Source organism: Colias eurytheme, chromosome 16 (genome assembly GCF_061535395.1).
Source record: "Colias eurytheme isolate Ceu_HAF_F1 chromosome 16, ilColEury1 Martin Lab GWU primary, whole genome shotgun sequence".
NCBI classification, from domain to species: Eukaryota; Metazoa; Arthropoda; class Insecta; order Lepidoptera; family Pieridae; genus Colias; species Colias eurytheme.
Genome location: NC_142995.1, coordinates 10,344,131 through 10,367,143, shown reverse-complemented (window position 1 = coordinate 10,367,143; position 23,013 = coordinate 10,344,131). Strand labels below are relative to the sequence as shown.

General features: G+C 32.7%; 3 protein-coding genes across 3 annotated transcripts in view; 1 reads left to right on the top strand and 2 right to left on the bottom strand.

Annotated features, from left to right (window-relative positions):
- RanBPM (Ran-binding protein M) overlaps positions 1-4,492 on the top strand; it is a 31,312-nt gene extending 26,820 nt beyond the window's left edge. Inside the window, exons 10-13 of the mRNA XM_090110959.1 lie at positions 898-969; positions 2,427-2,536; positions 3,407-3,518; positions 4,242-4,492. Coding sequence (XP_089967085.1) covers positions 898-969; positions 2,427-2,536; positions 3,407-3,518; positions 4,242-4,375 — 428 coding nt within the window. The 3' untranslated portion in view covers positions 4,376-4,492. The remainder of the gene's footprint in view (positions 1-897; positions 970-2,426; positions 2,537-3,406; positions 3,519-4,241) is intronic.
- A 6,333-nt stretch (positions 4,493-10,825) lies between these two features.
- LOC149902047 (esterase FE4-like) lies at positions 10,826-13,467 on the bottom strand. Its single transcript, XM_090110956.1, has 4 exons — positions 13,389-13,467; positions 12,920-13,202; positions 11,410-12,662; positions 10,826-11,150 (listed from the first exon to the last, which is right to left on the bottom strand). The coding sequence occupies exons 2-4, from the start codon at positions 13,082-13,084 to the stop codon at positions 10,937-10,939; spliced, it is 1,632 nt and encodes a 543-aa protein (XP_089967082.1). The 5' UTR covers positions 13,085-13,202; positions 13,389-13,467; the 3' UTR covers positions 10,826-10,936.
- A 2,651-nt stretch (positions 13,468-16,118) lies between these two features.
- LOC149902046 (esterase FE4-like) lies at positions 16,119-22,189 on the bottom strand. Its single transcript, XM_090110957.1, has 4 exons — positions 22,023-22,189; positions 21,745-21,942; positions 18,789-20,059; positions 16,119-16,569 (listed from the first exon to the last, which is right to left on the bottom strand). The coding sequence occupies exons 2-4, from the start codon at positions 21,913-21,915 to the stop codon at positions 16,386-16,388; spliced, it is 1,626 nt and encodes a 541-aa protein (XP_089967083.1). The 5' UTR covers positions 21,916-21,942; positions 22,023-22,189; the 3' UTR covers positions 16,119-16,385.
- Positions 22,190-23,013: the final 824 nt, after the last annotated feature.

Genomic DNA, 23,013 nt, shown 5'->3' with positions numbered 1-23,013 from the left:
TGATACGTAGTTTATACATTTTAATAGATGAGTTATAAATGTTTAACAGTAAAACTGTACCAAAAACGCTTATATTCTGACATGTCAATGAACAACTTCAAAAAATCTGCTAAAAAACTTAATTAATTAAAAAAATCGATCGTGTTTTTGCATTGTAAAGTTGATATTTAAAATAATGAAATGTCAGTATACACTATATTTGTGTGTAGTGGCATGAGCTTAAAAGAATGAATAAATTTTGCGGAATAGGTATTGATTGTCTTCCACCTCAAAAAAATTATATTTTTTGCTTATTTGAGTGTGAACGACGGTCAAGTAATACGATATTTAACGTTAATACGTCAAAAATAATTGAAGAAATTCATAATTTAATTTCACATTAAAATTATTTGCCAACGAGTTTTCTTATTTGGTTACACATTGGGAAACGAGATGCCTATTGCTTCTGAAAAAATGTTTTGTTTTATTTAAAACTAGCGGTCCGCCCCGGCTTCGCCCGTGGTACATATTTACGTTTTCTCTACATTAAAACCATCCTCGTACTTCAAGGAATATAATAAAAAAAGAATTATCGAAATCGGTTCAGCCGTTCTCGAGTTATGCGCTTACCAACACATTTTGCGATTCATTTTTATATATAAGATAAAACATATAAAGGTATCCTAATCCATATTCATATCGGTCTTACAAAATTATAATACTGAAAAAACAAACTTAAAATCAATCTAAATAGGAAAACTCGTCCATAAATTTACTTGTTTAAAAAAAAAGATGGTTTAAAACGTAAAAATGTAAAAAAAGTGTATACATGACGTATTGACGTTACAAGTAAAGCGTAGGGGTAGCAGTGGCCCTTTGGCTCAGCGGTGGCTCAGGGTAGCGGGGTGGTGGTTGTAGGTCCGCAGCCGGTGAAGGGCATGCCGGGCGTCACGGCGTGCGTCGCGGCGCTGCTGTCGCCGCACAGGCTCGGTGCGTATGCATCCGTTTCGGTTCAGCACTTTTGGGGGTCGAGTGGTGAAAAAAAGTTTGAGAAAATTTCTAAAGAAACGTTTTTTTGAAGTGTCTAAAGCCTCGTATTGGTGGTAAATTTGAGTAGCGTAGCAACAAAGTTGAAATAAAATAAAAAAATCAATTGAAAATTTTAAATATGTGTTAAAAAAGCCTCGTTTTCATGATTAATAACATGTTGCTGACAACACTGCGTGATGTGTTGAAAAGTTGATGAGGAAGGGCAACGTTTCAATAAAGTTCCGTTTCCAGCAACATTGTTGATCAAATATTGCTCAAATGTTTACCATGAATACTAGTTTATACATTACAAAACGTTTTGACTTAAGTTACACAAAATCTTAAGAACTTTGTAAAATATCTACAAAATTTACATGACTTTCATCTCTCGACCCAAAAACCCTTCGTGCAATCAGGACTTCACAAGACTTGCTATGTTTGTCGCTCATTCTAACTCTTACCTTTTTTACTTGGTTTTAAGTTCCTATAGTTTTAGATGTTCATTTCTAACTGTCTTTATTCTAATTGGATGTAAAATGGGATGGTTTACCTTATTTATTATATATATCATACATATGGGTCAACATATACCTATATATATCACGCATGATACGTATATATTCAGTATATAGCATGCCTTATATATTTACTCCACATATGACACAAAAACTATGTTCATATACCTTACGTCACGCGTGTCACTTTCCAAAAGTCCTTCACAGTGTTGTATGTACTAATTTTAGTGAAATTGTAAGTAAATTGTTTATTTTATTGGTTAATGATAGTTAAGGTATAAAATAGGATAGTGTAAGAATAATATAAACAGACTGGCCTGTTAAAATCGGTATGTTAATAGGTAGGGCAGGAAAATATACATATACTTACTATGATGGAAAAGTTCCATGATAATTTGATTTAGTGTTAGTGATGTTTTAACTGATGAATAAAGTCGATACAGATAATCTAATATAACAGAACTTTCATGAAAAAGTATCAAAATAATAATCTTAGTATAATTATAACATTAGTGACGCAGACATTTGATAAAGACCAATTTTAATCATCGCTTTATGTCCGTAGTGTGTTAGTGGCATTATGAGTTACGAGAAATAAAGTGTGCAATGTAAATCATGTTTTTCTGTGTGTCTAATCTTTTAGCTGTTCGCGATAGAAAGAGTGTGTAAAAGGTTATGGGATGTGTGAGGATATTTTAGAAGCAGTGTGTGCAGGGACAAGTGTTATGTTTTTGACAATATTATATAGAAATTTTCACTATTGAAGCGTGTATGTTATGTCGTTATAAAAAAAATATTATAGAAGCAGTGTGTAAAGAAGAGTGTTATGTTCATATTATCTCACAATATGACGAAGATTAGTACAAAAAATATGTAAAATAAATGAAATATAATAATGTATAGAAGGTGAAGGGTGTCGCGCGTCCGTGGAGCGCATGCTGGCGTTCGGGCGCGAACTGTACGCGATGAGCCAGAAACTGACGCAGGACCACTATCACAAGTCCATGTTAGAGGTGAGTGTTGAATTTAAATGTAGTGTAAACATTAAAATATTTATTGAAGATTGAAGTGAAACTTCTTTATCGGGGGTGGACAAAAATTTAGTGTAACATTTTTGCGTTACGCCGTACGCGTGACATTTTTGCGTTACGCCGTACGCGTGACATTTTTGCGTTACGCCATACTCGTGACATTTTTAAGGTCATAAAGAAGTTTCACTTCTTACGTGTGTACTCTAGTACACGCATACATTTTTTTTATTTTTTGAAAAATAAGGTCATAAAAAAGATTCACTTCTTACGTATGTACACTAGTACACGCACACATTTTTTTTTATTCAATTAGACTTCTTATAAAAGCACTTTGAATCGTCATAACATTTTTTCAACATTTACCACCGATTCGGAAAGCAGTATCTATGGAGAAGAACCGGTAAGAAACTCCATGGTTGCTCTTTTAAAATCATGTCAATAAAAGTCATCTTAAATCATGTGTTTTCAGGATTTAAAACAGCTTCTAATAGAAGTCTAATTGAGTTTCAGTTTGATTTTAATACGTTAAGAACGATAGGACACTTTTATAATACATATCTCTATTATTTTAAAATGTTATTTGTAAAATTTGTATATTTTTAAAGAGAACTAGCAGTTTTTGTCGGCTCTTTTCTGTAGAAACTGCTTTCCGAACTGGTGGTCAATGTTGTAAGATATTTTGTCAATTCAAAACCGCTTCTATAAGAAATTAATTTATTAATTAAACGTTTCAGATCAAATATGTGTATGGTTAATAATATATCGTAAAATTTGATAATACTGGTAACTTCAAAACTAAAGATTTGTACTTAAGTTGTTTAAATAAGTAATGTTTGTTTTTATATTTTACAGGACGCGTTCAGTCTGCTAGCGTATAGCAATCCGTGGGACAGTCCACTGGGCTGGCAACTGGAGCCAGTGCGTAGAGAGGCTGTGTGTGAAGCACTCAATTCTGCTATACTCGGTGAGTTTGTACTTATTGATTATTATTGGGGAGGGGTAATTTAAACAATGTTTATCCTACTAACGGTCTTACTAATAAAATGTTACTCATTCGCTATGCAATGGATTAGTTATTGCAATTACTTGTCTTGCTTTTATGATTGACGTTTCATGTGAGCAAGAGCAGGACACAGCTATGGTAGAAAATGGTTGAAATTTATCCATTGTTTAACTTTTTATTAGTAAGGCCGTTATATTATAAATGTGAAAGTTTCTGAGGATGGATGTATATGACATACGCATGTGTTTCACGCAAATACTAATGAACTGATAACAATAAAATTTAGCACACATATAGAGGGTAACTTGGATTAATACATATAACATAGGATAGGTTTTATCCTAGAAATCCCGTGGGAATGGGAACTATGCGGGTTTTTCTTTGAAAATGCGGGTGAAGCCGCGGGCGGAAAGCTACTGTACCAATATGTCGGAAATTTTGTTTAATTATGATATTTTCAAAGTATGTATTTCAATTTTTTTTGTTTGGAAAACAATTTGAAATTCCAATACAATATTAAAATTACAAAAACAATATTTATAGTTATGTACTATTCAAAATAATTTTCTGTACAAAACTAATTGTATTCTGTTTCACATTTTGTAAACATTTTTTATAACCTTTTAATCTCCTTGTGAGAGACATAAATAATTGTTTTTATTATTACATATTACTTGTTTGCAGAGTTCCAAGGCATGGGCTGGGTGTCCCCAGTGGAAGCATGCGTGTCCCACTCCCGCGAGCTGCTCCGGCGCATGGCCCGAGCATCTTTAGGAGCATGTGCGTTTGCGGACCTGCCCGCACTACTGCGGCGCTGACCCGCCGCGCCCGTGCGCCTGCGCAGGAGAGAGCATGCGCAGGCGCAGCACAGGAGTGTGGTGAGGGCTAAACAGAGGGCGCTGCTGAGGATGTGCAAGCAGTAGATTGGTGGTCAAGAGGGTCTACCTACCCTGTAGAGTGGAGTTCTAATAGTATAGTGGCAGGTGTTGCGAAATGGCAAAAAATGGTGTATGTAGCCCCTGAGCGCGTTGGCAAAGCAGAATGTTGTGCGTGTGCACAAGCGATTATTCTGTAACTATTGCAGAGATGGGAGGGTTTAAAGTTAATTTATTACATATTCCTCGTTTTATTTTTAAAAAGTTATTACTGTCATTTTACTCATTAGGTAAAGGGCTTTCGATATCAGTTTAAAGTTTTTTGATATCTGTAATAATTACGGAATAATTGCCTGTACACACTTAACGATTACACCCTGTATATATCTAAGTACTAGCTTACATACGCTTACCAGTGAGCAAGTGTGAGCTAGCGCACACTGACGAGCCTGTACCTGTCACTAAATATGTATTCCCCAAGTAAACATTAGTACAAACTATATACACCCGCTGCATAATGTGTAGTCCCTAATTTCTTAGTGTCATGTGCCGTGAGTTAGTGCTACATAGTGTGTGTGTAGCAACACCTGTGTGGGAAGTAAACATACGTACTGACTCGCACCGCTCGTGAACAGGGATGTGTTGTGTATATAGTTAATACAACACACTCTAAACTTGTACGCGCAGCAAAGCTCATGCAAAGCACTAGGCAAAACTCAAACATTTATTTATTCAATTAGACTTCTTCGAGAAGCACTTTTGAAACGTCAATACATATTTTTAACATTACCACCGATTCGGAAAGCAGTATCTATGGAGAAGAACCGGCAAGAAACTCCATAGTTGCTCTTGTATGTCAGCTCGTGTAGTCGTATGTCAACTGCATAGTTTTCTGCCACTCATACTGCCATCACCGCATATAAAACCTAAAATGATTAAACATACACGATAACGTGTACATGGCACTAAAATACGCCATTCTTACCACCTATACAAGGGGCTACAACACTATATTTCTGTTAAATTTGGCTTCTAGGCAAGTGTGGAACTGTGTATTACGACTTAATACAAATTTCATGATACTAGAAGTAGTTCAAGCGATTATGGACTCTAAATGTACGTGATATAAAGTATATATTACATGATATTAGACAATAAGGCTTCTCATGGTACCTACTAGGTAATAGTGTTATAACAGATATAGGAACTAATAATAATATTCTTATTTGGCTGTATGTTCGTAACATTTTGATATACATGGTAGTTAAAAAGGGGACAAAATAACGTTAAGAAAGAGTAGATAGTTTTAAGGCCAGTTTCACAGCTTCCTGATAAAGTAACGGATTGCTTATTTCATACTTCGACATGTATTTTGATACATTCTTCGTCATTTTAACTGTTGGATAAGCTAAAACACCATAATTGAAAGTTATTAAACTGGCTATTCCTTTGAAATAATATAACACTACCCTATTATGTCTAAAGTTGTAAATTTATACTTAATTAAGACTGAGATATCATGTCACTTAAAAATCTTAGTACTTGTACACTTAACTTAGTGCCCACACTTGCCTGGTGTAAATTGCCTAAAGTGTACGCACCTGCCACTAAACATCTATCTCGCCAGCAAAACATCAGCCATATTGTTTTTCATTTATTCATTCATGTGTGAACAATTGTAAATAAATCACTCTAGAATTATAATTGGTGTCATTTCCGCCATCTTGGATTTCATGTCAAGTGCATACATTATTGTTTAATTTTACCCGATAATCATTAAATTCGCTTAGTGTTTTATTATAAAACTCGTGTGTAAAATAACTAAAGTGTCGAAAGCGCGTGTTTCAAACGAAAATGGACGTTATTACTGTGTTATTAAAATCGAATGTAGTTTAGTGCTGTGGTCTCACGGACATGCGTTGTGTATATTTCAGCGTAATTATAGATATATTATAGAATTATATAAATAAAAATTAATTAATATAATCGGTAACGCGGGGCACTACTTATTTTTTAATGTGGCAAGCACTACGTGATGATTTTTTTTGCTTGGTTCGCATTGGCAAGCCTCACCAACATTATATAAATAACAAAAAATGCTAATTATTCTATATTATTTATCTTACATCGTATTTTTTATCTTTAGATCTGGATATAGTTCTAAATTCTCCCGGTTTTATATCTAAAACCCAACTTATTGGGATGTTATTCAAATTTCCTTGCTGTTTTTTAATTCTGAAATTTTGTTATAATATTATGTCAATGCGAACACAGTGCAATACACGCCCTCTCTTTTTAGTGTTTTAGGGCGTATTCAGAAAGAAAGCTTGAAACTTATAAGCGCTTATCGGCGCTTATAAGCGCTGGTAACCCGCGCAGGAAAATATATGAACATGCGCCGATAAGCGCTGATCGGCGCCGACAAGTTCCAACAAGTTTCAACAAACTTGTCGGCGCCGATCAGCGCTTATCGGCGCGTGTTCATATATTTTCCTGCGCGGATTACCAGCGCTTATAAGCGCCGATAAGCGCTTATAAGCGCTTATAAGTTTCAAGCTTTCTTTCTGAATACGCCCATAGTTTGTAAAGCAATTTTAATAATGTACTTTTTGCCGGCCGCCATGTTGCATCGAACCTTTCCAAGTACTGCTAATTTTTAAGCTTTTGCAACTCGAAAATAACTTTTCTTTCTAATTCTCTATGATGTGACTGGTACCCGGAATATTTATATGTATTGTGAAATTTATTTTATTTTGCGTTTGAATGAACTTTTAAAATGACTCTGCTTCATAATGCTTGACGCATACATTTTATCATGACACGTTCTTTTAGAAGTTTATTGAAATGCGTTTTTTATGGCCTATTATCAGTTGGTGCGGAACGGCGTCTGTTAGTCTGTCTCTTTCTAACGTTTGATGTATAGTGTGCTAGAGCGAGAGGGGCAGATTAATTTTGTTTTGGCTAATTAAAATGTTTCAACCTACTGTATAATTTTTTTTGAGGTACGAATTAATCGTGATGTTGATAAAAATTGCCAAATTAAATGTGACACGAAGTATTCTCTGATACAAAATGATCTTACTCTTTGCAAAAGGACTTTAATTTTAAGATTTAAAAATGTCTTTGATATGACGATCTATCTCGCTCTAGCAAAAACTATTTCCATATGTTAGAAAGAGACAGGTATCCACATGTCGTAAAGCTGGCTTGTCCCTGTAAATTACACGATGCTAGGGTTTTATAAGACTTAAGTGCCGCCGCTATATATGACATGAATGATATCGGCCAATAATATGGTCCTTTACCCTAAAATAGGTGAGGCCTAAGAGAAAAAGCAAAAAAAAAAATCTGTCAGTCAACTTCGTGTGAAGTTTCGTAAATTGTTGGTATATAAGACTAAAATGAATAAATAAATTTATTAAACTTGAAGTGTCGTTTTTTTAACCCTTTTATTATTATAAAACATATACCTACTTGTGTATAGAAAAGCTATTTTCATCTCAAACTGACTACAAAATATTTTCAGAAGGTAAGAAAGAAAATACATTTAACAACAAATGTAAATGAAAGCGTTCCGATAAAAGTTTGAAACGCTTCTCAATAACCTAAATAGTATAATTCAATAGTTTATTTGTCCCTGTTTGGAACTTCTGAACCGATTTTAATAATATTTTTATGTCATAACAAATGGATTAATTTTATAGGGCAATACAGGTAACATTTTATCTGTAACAAGTCTGATGACGACAAGCAGTAATTAAAAAACAATTTTAAACGAGGATCAACCTTATAATTGACTTAACAGATGAATTGAAAGCAGATGAAATTAAATCAATATTTTGTAGATACATACTCTTAGTTCTGGAGAATGACTGAGGTCTGAGCAGTAAATTAGTTTGCGGAGGCAAAGAATATAAGATACGTACAAATAGTAAAGATAAATTAACTATTTTATTATGGTACATACCAACTAGATATTGTATTACTTCACAAATCATTACAAGAAACATACCTTTAATATAATATGCACGGATTTTATACAAATTGGAACGATTTTTAAATTGGTCGAGAAGTTTCCAGATTAGTGCATTCAAACTAACAAATACTCTTTAGCGTATGTTATAGATATAGGTACATTTTATATCTATCGCTGATCGGTTAAATGGGTAATCAGAGAAAAAATTGGTAAGAAGAAAGCAGCAGAAAGTAATATTCTGGGAGCAAGACAACATTTGGCCGCTTCCATGGTACATTAGAAAATTAATCTCATTTTAAATTCTTAAATATTATAAATTTAACTATGATTTTGATGTTAACTGTGATTGGAGTGTTCAGCTCGTTGCCTAAAAGTTTTCGAATTTGTTTTACCATAGTAGTTACTTTTTGATTAGAATTGAGTACCTACCTTTATAGTCGCGGAAGAATTCTAACAAATACCCGCGGCCCCATCATTAAAGCGGCTCGACGGAACACAGTGGGGTTTTAGTCGGTAAGAATCCGACATAACCCACGGCTCCTTCCCCGGGGGCCGTGAGTATCTTTGGAAGATTTCCCCACTATAAAAAAAAAAACCTACCTTTATAGTTATCTAGAGTTCACTAATGCTATCACTTCTCCTTAGTAAAAACATTATATAGTTTGGAATAAAACTTTTGTCATAAAGCAACGGGAAATGAGATTTTACCTTGACATTAAAACAATCTCCCCTTTGAAAGCATAACATTAAATTTGAAATAATATAAGTGAACGCAAATTTTATCCCCTTGAATTGTAAATTATAGTCTTTTTATTAAAATCGGGAGCCCGGCAGTCCATAGATAACGAATCATTGAATAATTATGATAATTGTCAAAAATTATTGGGGAACGGCTCAATAAAAATAGGTGATTGGAGTACCTACGAACCAAATTATAGACCGGAAAATGTTATATGGTTCGGAATTATTAATAATCCGATTGTCTTGCATGGTGATTTGTTAAAGAACTTGATTTTATTTCAATAAAATCAAGTTCTTTAACATTACATAACATTTTCTGCGTTAAAATTAAATTGATTTAAACTGCTTGACTAGTAAGAAATTATTATTCATTTTATTACATTAATAAGACCTGTCGTTATGATATGCATAAATTTGTGATTTGTAATAGAACAGAGAAATTATTTACAATATTACTTGATAGGCATGATAGGTACTTAGTTACCTAAATTGTGATATAATAATACGAGAAGTTGAATAATTTATATTCTTTATTAAAGTAGGCGTAGGCGTAACGTTCTTTAGAACTTTAGTATGAACCTAAAATTATTACCGGTCTCCTATCTTAAAAACACAGCAAGCACGTTCCCATGTTTAAAAACTGAATAAAAACTGTACACCCTAAAATTTTATATCCAGAGAATGGCAGATTTTTCTACCAATATATACAACAGAAGATGTGTGCTGTGTCCGCCGGCTACCGCTAGAAATTGAATGAAAACATACAATATTTATGTTGAAGGATGCACTGCACTTATGGGCGGACTGGAAACATTGATATTGAAAAGAATATGCAATCTATTAGGAAAATAACGTTTTTAATGGGAATTTTCTGCTGTGTTACATGAATAATGGTCGTAGTATTTTTATTCTAATTAAGTATATATCATACTTACTAGGTAATTAATACGTATTTTTTTTAACTCGTAAATTTAAAAATAAGAATAAATTTTTAATATAGAAAATATGTAATATGTATTATGAAATATGCTACGGCATAAGGGATCGATATTGGTATTATGATACGCTGTTACACGATATGATACGAATATTTTTCAAGAAATAGTTTTTATTTCTATTAATTCTATTTGAGGAATTTTTATCTCTGCACCTGGAAAACTGAATATCATACAAAAACTTGAGATGTCTACTTCAAGTAGCCTTTACTCGGTACATGTTCATTTCTATTTCCTATCGACTCTATTAACTTACAAACAATTTATATTCCATCGCATCGTATTGTACAAAACGTCTCGTCTATTCAGAACTTGCGGCTCTTTTAATATTTGATCTGCATATTTATAAAGTTCCCGCGGGCTGTTTGCGGCCAGAGCTTATTTTATTCCACGATTGTTTGTTTCTGTGATATATTGAGCTCGGATTTTATCAATAACATTTTGCCTTATTTCAAGAGACATCTCTTGGGAGTGTACTTGATATTACTCAGTTGTTTTACATTACAGTCTGTTCTTTGTACCGATTATTAATGAAGGCTTTTCTGTATAAATGTAAGTTAAGATTAAATAGATAGATATTAATATTATTGTGTTATGTGTACATTTGTGAACCATTGTTCACAAATGCTTTTAAATGTGACGTACGTAAGGATAAATAAAACAACAATATTTATGAAATATTTTATTTTCAAACTAAGTTTCACGGAACAATAAATATTCTACACTTCTATATTCTAACGTATCGTAAAATTAACATTCTTCTTTCTATTACTAATATCTAGGTTAAACATTCTACCGAGGCGTGCACATTTGAGCACTCTCACAGGGGACATACCCAGGCAGGCCATATTTACAAAGCAGGCTCAAAAAGAAGTCTCCCCTGTGACGCTCATACGGTTGATCTATAACAGATAGTTGCTTGTCTAGCACTATGATGTTAGAAGAGTTAAATGTAGCTCGTGGCCATTGTAAAGGAAGATACTTTGTGCTTTTTGGTGTTGGATTTCTGTGGAAAAATGACGTAATGTTAAACAAGGAATTTTATAAAGGGCGTACAAGATATGTGTTGCCTTTTTTATTCGTTGAAAGTTATTAAAATAACAACATATTATGCAATATCGAGACACTCTTTAATATTGAATATTACCTATTCATGCATTTTGGCCATATAACAAAATTAAGATGCAATTTTTTGCGTGGATGACAAATAAATTAACATAATGACTATAGATGCATAGGTAATGGGAATATTCAAATAATCTTACCCATATTTCATAAAATTGGCAATCATGGTAGTTAATTTGTCGATAAATCTTCTATCCCTTGCAGAAAGTATCATTGAGATGCCAAAAGGTTTGAATATATAAAAAAGTTCCCCTCCATGGACTGGTCCTTTTAGCTGAGGTACGAAAAATCTAGCAAATTCTCTGTCTCCTTCATAGGCAAATAAATAATTAAAAACTGGTTGATTAGAAAATTTTGTTAGTACCCTTGAAAATGCAGCTATAGCAGCATAAGCTACCCAATCTGAATAATACTTTACTAAATTGTTAACAGAAGTCATAGTTATATTTCCTGAATCAAAGTAATATGTGCGTAATGATTTGGCTATTTCTCTTCTTTCATTGTCAGAACACCAGGTAAATAGGCATGGAATCATATCATCGAAATTTTCATTCAAATCTCTTACTGACTTTTCATTTAATAAGCCATAAAAGTATGATCCTTCGGATTCAGTGTATCCCATCATAACAGGCACATGATTAAAGTTCCTAGATTTAATTATATTGTAAGGAGCATCGATGAAGAATGGTTCTGAAGAATTAGCATCAACGCACGGCGAATACTTAAAATATCTAGGGTTTACTGATGTATCTTTGGTTGCTTTTATTAATGTTCTAAGCGGTGTTTTGGTAAAAAGTTTTATAACATCTTCACCAGATTGTACTGGTGCAATTCTTCTAGCGTCTTCGAAGGTTGGATCAACAGGTTCTATATTAAAGGCCCAAGGTGATAATGCTGTGCCACTCATTAAAATTGCTTTATGAAATAGGCCTTTACTAGCTTTCGAAAGCATGTGGAATGACGCTGAGCTAGCCCCCGCGCTCTCTCCACAAATGGTCACATTTTCTTCATCACCACCAAACTCGGCTATATTATTTTGTATCCATTTCAACGCGGCTACTTGGTCCCAAAGACCAAGGTTGGATATATCGTTTAAGCAAAGAAAACCAAGGACACCGAGCCTGTAATTAGCAGTGACTACAATAACATTTTTGACTACTAAAAATTCTGGATCATATAGATTCTTGGCACCCATATAGTAGGCTCCTCCATGGAAATATACCATGACAGGAAGTTTTACACCAGGTTTTGTCCATTCTGGTGTGTAAACATCGAGGAGAAGACAATCTTCTACGCCTACCAAAGTAGAAGCTCTCCATTGTGGACATTTTAGGGATGGACTGCGATAAATGGCTTTAAAGATGCCCTTCCAATTGGGTGGTCTTTTGGGTTTCTAAAAGGAAATGTTACTAGTGAAATAAAACGACATAGCTTTGCAATCTTAATTTTTTTGTTTCAAATTATCTTCATTCATTGCTTATTCTTTTCAAATTTCAATAGATGATACTTTCAGCTTTTACAAGTTATAATCATTAGTAAAAGTAATTTACACTGCTTAAATCGAGTGAAAGACATCGCGATGTTTGCTTAGAAATAAAATACATTTGATAGGAAATAGTTTTCAGATTGTAAATTATTAAAGGATATTACCTGAAATCTATCAGCCACTGCGTAAGGTATGTTATAATACCGGTTCTGTCCGAACACGCTCCTCAAACCTTGCAGTTTGCCTTGACTGATCTCCACGACGGGCGTCAACAAAGTATGCACTGTGCCACATAATATTAACCACTCAAATGCATTTAGAATATTCATCTTCTATGTATTTATGAACTATCTACCAATGTATATATAATATCATTGCTATCTAAACGTTATTAGATGAACTTATTTCAACATACGCACATAACAAATTCATTTCTTAAAGCATTGGCTGTGGTAAACATGAAAAAATTGATCATATAAGTTTTAGTAATTCTATAATTTGGTCAAATGCACTCAATGTTTAGATAGGTAACTTGCAATATTATCTACTTCTTAAAGCTTTAAAATCATGGTTAAATTCACAGAATCGACAATATTAAAGACTTGGTAATAATTCTACACTAAACATCACAACCAGAAAATAATATTTTAGATGAATTTCCATCACTTTTCTAACGCACATAAGATAAGACGTTATAGCGAAACGTATGAACACAGTATGGACATTAGTTTTTGCAAGCTTTCGATTGCTTGTGGCGAAAGATCTTGTCTCTGCGTTTCGTAATTTTACTACCTCTTAACATCTCTACTTTGTACTACAAGATCTATGTTATTTCATTACTTTGAGTAAAAATACCTATCATCTCACGTTTTTTTATTACGAACATAAAAGATAAATTTCGATTACTATCACAGCGTTTGATCGTCTGATAAAAAGTTCCAAAATTAACTGCTGTTGCTAATGTGAATCTATTATGGAACTAACTACATATATGAAAAAATGTCAGGAAAATATCTAACAGAATTCAAAGCAAGCCGCAGAACGAGTCGTACATGTGTCGTAAAGGCATAGAGTATCTCTTAAAACCTTTTTTAATCTGCTAAACGTACTTGAAATGCGCAGCAATAAAACCAAATGAGCAAAGCTTTTAATTCTGTTTTCCTCGGAAATACGCAGTTATTTCTCGTCGGAAAATGTGAGTAAAACTGCAACAATCGCGTCAAGCAGCAATTCGTTATAAAATGTAATTAAGGTGGCAAAGTGCAGGCCGGGCGGGGCCAGGGGGGGTGCGGGGGGACGCAGGGGGGGAGAGGGGTAATCCGGGTAATAAAGAAAAATACCCGGGAAGCGGGCTAATTGTTATAAACTGGGCAAACATGCAAATTGGTAGAACTTGCCCGGCCTTTTAATTGTGGAGTTATCTCGTCGTTAGGCTTTCACGCTGTCTTTGAGAATTTGCGATAAACTGTTGTGTTTTTTAATTATTTTCATGTACACTAGTTTAAGTAAAAGGGTAATTTTTCATGTTTTTATAATATTGCGCGTGCATTTTTAAATAAAATACAATTTTGTATTTGATTCAAGCGAACAGAAATTTTGGCCCCACACTGGTAATCGCATTCTTTTCAATTGTTCCGTTTTTCAGTTACCTATCAATGTAATCTAACAGATCAAAAAACCATTTAAATTAATCACATCCTAACTACAATTAGTTTTGCTGCTCTTGAAACGATCCTATGACAAATACATTTAAATTTGTATCCGTGTCACCTACCTAACAATATTTTTATATCATGTATTTAAAAATTAAAATATAATTATAATATCTAAAAATATTCTTAATATCTCAAATAGTCAAATATCTCATGCTTATACATTTATTTGTAAATCTACAGCCATAATGTTAATAATTCTGCTTCGAATAAACCCGCATTTCGCGTGCAAACAAAGCAACATTGAAATTTTTGTTCCACGAAGAGTTGCAAACTTGTATTGAATGCAACTGACAAACAGACAGTTCTCACTTCTTGCTTGTCTTTCTGTTCATTTACAAGTTTTTGCGAACCTTTAATATCGCGCTTTGCAGTGTACTTTTCGATAATACAAGCAAGTGAAGTTAAACAATGGATTATATTGATATTGTTGTAAGAAATATTATAAAATTATTAAAGTTCTTTAAAAGTATAAAAGTATAATTTTGTGTTGTTTATTCTATTAATTTGTTTTTAACAGGGTTGATGTACCCAAATTACTATTTTAAATTAAGTAAAGTAAGTACCTATTTAAACAATACTGAGAATTTAATTTGTAAAACAAAATTGTAGATAATATTATTATATTACTCTTGTTGTTATTTTTATTCCGATTTCAGCATGATTTGACTAAATTCATTTTGCGTAACAAAATATATTATAACAAGCTTTCATGAATTTCAATATAAAAATATATCCAATGTACACAACTTGTTTGATTTCTTTCTTAGAATAGACATTTCAAGTAAAATATGAATATTTGCGAGAAATATTAAAGTGAAACTCATCCAAATGATATTTAAATAACGGCAAAGGACTGTCAGACCTAAATAAATACGTGTCTAGCTGAAACATAAATGGGAACATTTTCATGATAACATCATATTTATTTAATTTCTTTGCCATTTTATATTAAATTATCTTTAGTAATTGTTTATTCTACATTTAGACTCTTTATGTGTTATAATAAAGACCTTTTTGCTTTAATAATAACACGAGAATATTATTGCAACCATAAAGTAGTGAAGTTTTCCAGCCTTTTTAAAATTGTGAAAAATAGGAGACTGCAGGCAAAAGGCAGAGTTATCTACATGTGTAAAGTAAGTATAGGTGTAGTTTCTAGTAATATAAATACTAAAACTAACAAAAACTTATGTGAATTTAGGTTCAGGATGAAAATATTTACGTAAATTTAGTTTTGCGTAGTAACTTAATCTGTGGCTTTGCATAAAGTCGTAACTGACTGTTTAGAATTCTAATATGTAATAGGTATTATAAATGCGAAAGTTTGTGAGGATGTGTGTGTGTGTTTGTTACTCTTTCACGCAAATACTACTAAACCGATTATAATGAAATTTAGCATACATATAGAGGGTAACTTGGATTAACACATAGGATAGGTTTTATCCCGGAAATCCCACGGGAACGGGAACTATCCGGATTTTTCTTTAAAAACGCGGGCGAAGCTGCGGGCGGAAAGCTAGTTAGCATATAAAGGCTAATGAACTAGTTAATTATTTTGTATGAATATAATGCTAAAATTTTGTCAATAACTTTAATTTATATTAGGTCAAAACATTTCCAGTTCAAGGGAATAAATAAAACTCCAAAATAAATTATAATTATTTATTATTACTCAATGATTCTTTGGTATTAATCGTCTGATAAATGCTATTTAATAACTAGAAACATTCCACCTTAATTACCTACACCATAAACCACATGATCTTTGAAAATTATCGTGACTTCTTGATAGATTGCTTGTTTTGAAGCATATTTTATTTCAAAATACTCAAGACGCAGTAATGTATCCTGACATAAAATTCTATCTTCAAATTTCTCCTTCTAGAAATTGATTCTTCCAGAAATTTCCTGATTTTCAGTTGAAGCCATAATTCCTTCTTCTATACTTGTTATAGGTTTTGTTCCAGAATCTGACAGAATCTTCGTCCCACATGAGAGCCGTGGTGATGTGGTGGTCGATGACCAGCGCTGTTGGGTTCCAAGATCTGCTGGGCTTCCATTTTACTGGCAGCAGTTTGGTTGTGGAGGGAGTAGGGTCTCTGCAAGATATAATAGATACATGAATACTACTTATATTAAAAATACAAAAGTTTGTATGTTTGTTACTCTCACACAAAAACTACTGTACCGAATTTCATGAAATTTGGCACAGAGATAGAAAGTAACTTTAACAAATAGAATAATTTTATTCCGAAAATCGCACGGGAAAGGGAATTATGCGGGTTTTCTTTGACTATATATACGGACGAAGCTGTGGACGAAAAGCTAGCGTCTAATAAAAGGAAAACTAGATGTAGTATAGTAGTATGTATAATATTATCATCTGTGACTAGAATAATCTAGGTATTAATGAATGTCTAATCAAGTAGTGACGATTCTTGGACGATTCCATACATTTAGTTTGCAATTTGCATTCATCCTCTGTGACTCTTCATGCATTTCTCTAATGCTCTAAAATTTATGTAATTTTTAATTCTTATTAGTTATTACGGTTACTGTTTATCCTGGCATTTACTTCTTAGATTCACTACCTACTAGAAAAAATAGGTGTTAAGTGTCATGTAATATCTGTATGCAAAAAGTTATTCTACAATTCAAAGTGCAAGCTTCAAGATGATTTTGTGAAACATCCAATAAGTGTTTTTATAGAATCAGTAACTGTAGTCGCTTTATATTTCTCAGCTATCACGATCCTAATCATTTCCTTCCATAAACAGAGAGCAAAACAATAATCATAAAGCGAATCAATCACAAGCCCCAAGCGACGGTAATCAATAAATTAATGCGTGCCAATGAAGCTCGTGGAATCCGTGATTTCCCATACAAATGATATTACATTCCCGTAAATAAAATTGCGATATTATAACGAAAACGTGAGCGGCGTGTTAAATGGACCATGCTTCATAATTTGCTTTTTTTTACGCAACAGCACGTTTCATTTAAAAGTGGACTGTAAATATTGGATATCCTTCCTCTGTGTATATCGTCTTATAAATACGTTTTTTAGAATGGTCACTCCATATCGTTTTGCGTTGTATAGCTATAGGTAATGCAGAATAATTGTATTATGTATTGTTGAAAGAAAGAAAGAAAAGTTTATTTATTTATAGTTAAGTATAGCACAGACTAATAATAATATACTACGTATACAAGTTATAGTTATAAAGATATAGTTTTGTTGCTATTATGTGCTCGTTTTTCTTGTGTTATTTGGAGTCGCCCATATGTTGCGATGTTATTGTGTTGTTGGTTTTGTTCAGTGCAGATTTATCGAATGTATGTTTTTAACATACGGGCAGTGGAACGCGTTAGGATTTGTTGGATCGAGTGATGTTATCGATTAATTATTTATAGAGATATTGAAGGCTTTGGAGAGGACCATTTTGTCTATTATTGAGTCTTACGCTCAATATTAAAAATCTCCGTCTGACAAGGGAAATAAGTTAAAGGTTATTCTTATACAATATCAGCAATCGATGCATATTTTTAAAAGTACTTAGGATTTAGACTTCGTAGAGGAAAAAATAATATTTGAGTTCAGAGTTGTAAAATTTTTCGATTTCGTTAACGTCGTTGTGATATTCATGTTAACGGAAATGTATTAAATCTGTCAATGTATACAATTCCTAATGTAGATAATATGTTACCGGAAAAGTGTTAAATTCAGGAATGGTATACATTTTCTAGGAGATATATACAATTCCTAGATTTAACACATTTCCGGTAATATTTATGTAGACATTTGTTTGTAGTGTGTAATGAATTTCAAGATTACGTATTTACATTATAACTGACGCAAAACCAAGATAATTAAAGTCAGTGATGTGATCACGCATGCTTTTAGTGCAAAAAAAACGTTGAAAAAAAGAGAAAAAAAAAAAGATTCTGCTTTATACGTATTAAAAAAAGTTTTGGTTCAATGTGCGTGTATAAATTATAACAGGAAAAAATGATTATAAACTAAAAATAACAATTTTAAATCTCATATAGCACCAGTTCTCACAATTTTTATGTTGTACATTCTACAAAATTGTACGATTAATTGTATGAAAATACTTTGATGCTTGTTACGGTGTCAACTATAGATGTTTGGATTAGGACTATCGTTATTGTTATACTAGAGCACATTTACTGCTTTACCAATCTTTAAAAATCGTAATTTATCGTCGAAAAATCTAAAATACTAATCAACAGATACCGTAGCAAATTCTATTCCAACTATCCGATATCCTTATTTACAAACATTGTGTTTACGTACCCGTATTTAGCGAAGTTTGTCCACAACGTGACCATCCGCTCAATCATTTTGAGCTCAAAATATCTGGTTGGCAACGGGAAAGTATGCGGCTTGAACATATAGAATAACTCATCTGCGTGAGATGCTCCCTTCGTAAAAACAAACTGGGATATAAACTTGGCGTTATTTATAAACCCACTGTATTTAAACAGATAATAATACATCGGCCGGTCGTTCGTTTTCGCGTATAGCTCTGATTCAATCACCGCTGGATATTTAAAATGCAGATCCGAATATAAATTAACCATATCCATAATTAAATCCTCCCTCCCCGATGCGAAATAATACTGATTCATTTCTTCAACAGTTTTGTTTTTGTTCCATTCGGAGGGAAATTCCAAATCTTCCTTGAGAATGTCTCTCGGTGTTTGTGTTAAACTCGTGCCGAAATCTGATGACACGAAATATATTCCTTCACGATCATTATATCCTACTATCATGGGCACTTTGGTATAATTTCCTGAACTAATTATGTCACCTGGATACTCTGTAATCATAGCATCAACACCCGCTATTTCCTTTTCAACGCAGGGTGTAAAGAGTACCTCAGATGTGATTAAAGTCTTTGGTCTTTCGTTTTTCAGTTTTCCTATTAAATCCTCAACTGATCTCCTTGATAATACTTTATAAATTTCAAAAGGGTCACTTCCATTATATCCGAATTCCTTAGCTAAACTACTCGCAGTCTTGACAGGATCGTGCTGGAGACTCCAAGGTGCTAAGGTCGAACCACTTTGAATAATAGCTCTTTGGAAAAGACCATTTGATAGTGGAGAAATAATATGATAAGAGACAGACACAGCCCCTGCGCTTTCACCGAATAAAGTGACGTTATCAGGGTCTCCGCCAAACGCAGCGATATTTCTCTTAATCCATCTTAAAGCTGCGCTTTGGTCTTTTAGACCGGCATTTCCAGGCGCTTCCTTGATGCCCAAACAAAGAAATCCCTCAACGTTAAGCCTGTAGTTGACGCCAACAAATATAACGTTTCTTTCGACGAAGAAATCAGGCCCATAAAGGAAGGCTGTGCCGGTGCCTTCGAAGAAGCTGCCTCCATGGATGTAGACCATCACGGGCAGTTTGTTATTCTTGGCAGTGATGGGGGTGTAGATGTTGAGCTTCAAGCAGTCGGTTTGGCCAGCGACTAAGGGGCCAATCATTTTCTGCGGACATCTGCAATTCTCGTTGATGGCTTCGAAGATTCCGTCCCATTTTGGTGCGGGCAGCGGCGCCTGGAAATTATCAAACAATTTAATAAAGTTTATTATTTTACTTTCTGAATCTTAATTCTACTATCTTAATAGTACTTGTAGCTGAATACATTGTGTACACTTAAAATTTATTTTGAGTCTAGTTAACTCTATTCATCAAATAACGATAATATAATTATTATAACGTTATAATCGTTTTATAATATTTGTCATAATCAGAAAAAAAATTGTCATTAAAGCACTTTTTAGCTAAGGAATGGTTGAAAAAAAAAAACAAATTACCAGCACTTGAATATGACATTTGGCTTGACCTTATGTCTTGAATAAACAATAATATTATGTATTATGAATATTTGAACAGTTTTTATGACGTTCATTGTAATTTTGTACCTACCATAGGTATAAGTAATTGAATGTTAAATTATTTTCAACTTACGTATAGGACAACTTAGTAACAGGAAACTTATTCCTCAATGTATTAAAAATAAACAAAAAATCATAAGCATTCCAGCAGTTTCCAATGTGGGCAAAGTGAACCACACGAATTTTTTTTCCGTAGAATGACCCAGCAATAACGATCTATTTTTAAACCTATCGAATATACCTACACAAAAAAATTAAAAAATTCGGCCAATCATTTGTTTACAAACCCTCTTTTTGTTTACACGAGATTCATATAGGTACAGATTAACGTCAAAACATATATATTTTGGTGTAAGTAGTCTTTTTTATAAACAGCATGAGGAAAATCAAAGTTTTTATTTAAAGTGCGTAGTTATCAGCTATAAAATATGGTAATTATTTCGAATCCTTGTATAGAAATGCAGTTTGAAGAAAAAGGATTATAAATGTTTATATTATACACAAGGTCTTAGTCTTAGGTCACACAATATGTTGTATAGAATATTTTTCAGAAACAGAAGCACCTCTTACCTTGAATATTCCGTATACAAAACAAAAACAATTAACTATATTACAACGAAACTATATTTTATCCTAATAATGACATAAAATCTCACTCAAATTCATCAGTTTTAAAGTTACGTCTCTCCACACAGACACACGTGCAACTGTGTTTTGGAAAATGACTACTTAAAATAATTTCATAACTGATTACACAATACATCCATTTAAATAATATTATACATATTAATAACAAACTAACAAACTATATGAATAATATAAACAAACAAGATCAACAATATTCCGCTCCTTGACATTACGACTGGCATTGAAATTTCAAGGAAGTCTGATTTTGTACTTGTGCTATGACATAGTAAATTACCATAGGCGGAAAATTCTTATGATTATAAATCTATGCAATTAAAGTCAATATGTGGAATTTATTATAATGTCTTTTATTATAAAAACTATTCAATGCACACTATAAAGTATAAACCTAAATATAGGTTTGTATGTATATATTTAATTAACTAAATATGTATTTTTAAAATATGTGTAATTACACTAAGCGATGAGAACGTTAAATGTAAAATGTGTTTAAGTGCATGTTAATTTATTAATGATGTACGAAAAATGTACGTAATAATTAAATTGAATTTGAAACAATAATTTTGTTCATATATTTTTTTTGTTTTTTTCCATATTACAAGAGATAAGTAAAATTTTTTTTACAAAATAAAACAACATTATATTTCATTTCAATACCACATCCATAATTCAATATATAATTAAACAATACTTACTTGAAACCGATTCTTCGCATTAACAGTCCCGTACGGAATACCAAAGTACTGATAAAACTGTCCGTTATCACTAATTCTGCCTCGAAGCAAACCGCTATCAACACGAATCACTGGACTAGGCTCCTTTATCAAATTGGCCACAATCAAAGACAATAATGCCAACCATTTCATCGTTCCATTCCAAATTTAAAACTGACACTTAAAAAAAAAAGAAAAACAATCTTAGTACATTTGGCGCCAATTTATAGAACAGACTATACAATTTTGTTCGCACACACTTTATCGTCGCACACAACAAAGACGTAATAAAAATTTAATATTTTTTCCGTTACTCCGCTCCGGTCAGTCAGGGGATTGTGAACGTTAATTATTATTAAAAACGTATGCAGGTCACAAAAGTCATGTCAAAATGATAATTGATTTATTGGTACAGATAATAAAGTCGATTAATTATTGTAGGACCTCTGTAAATAGCACTTTTTCGCGGTAAATTGATGTTTTTCTTTTTCTAGTGACATGTTAACTATGCGGCTAATAGCGCATTAGTGGGAAATAATGCTATAATTCGCGATGGCCGGTTCAGGTTTAAAAATATACTCAGAGATCCTTAGAAAATATAAAAATAAATTAGTTTAATCGAAATGAAAATGGAATAGAGTTTTTTTAGGAGGGCAACGTTTTTAAATTGTATTATTTTTTCTTGCCATGAAATATATCTGTTTCGTAGGTTTTTGGTAATCTTCTTGATAACAATTAATAATTTGATGCATGATTTAAAGAGCAATTAAATGCTTTTTACCTAGCTTTCTATTCATTAGCAAAAACCGATCTTTATACATTATTTCTACCCTCTGTTTAATCTGAAACATTTCCAGAACATTTCTAGGGTATTTTTCTTTTTTTAATATCTATATTTTTAGCTAAAATCAATTATTTTTTTTTTAATTTATTATCAGAAACAAAAAAGGTTTACATATTATTAGTGTACAGTTGTGAATTAAAAAACCACTGAGGTTTATAGTAAAAATCCACACAATAAATTCATTAGCAAGGATTGGTCGGCCATTTTAGTATGCCATGTCCATGTACATATATATTTTCGGTCATTGCCATGTTTTAGTCTGTGACCAAGTTTTCAATAAGGTATGCCATTCTATAAACATAGCTAAGTACTAACAACGCCAAAGAGTACTATAATAATACGGAACAACGCCTTGTGAATTTTCTCGCGTCAAAAAAATATACCTATAACCAATATTTTTAATTAGA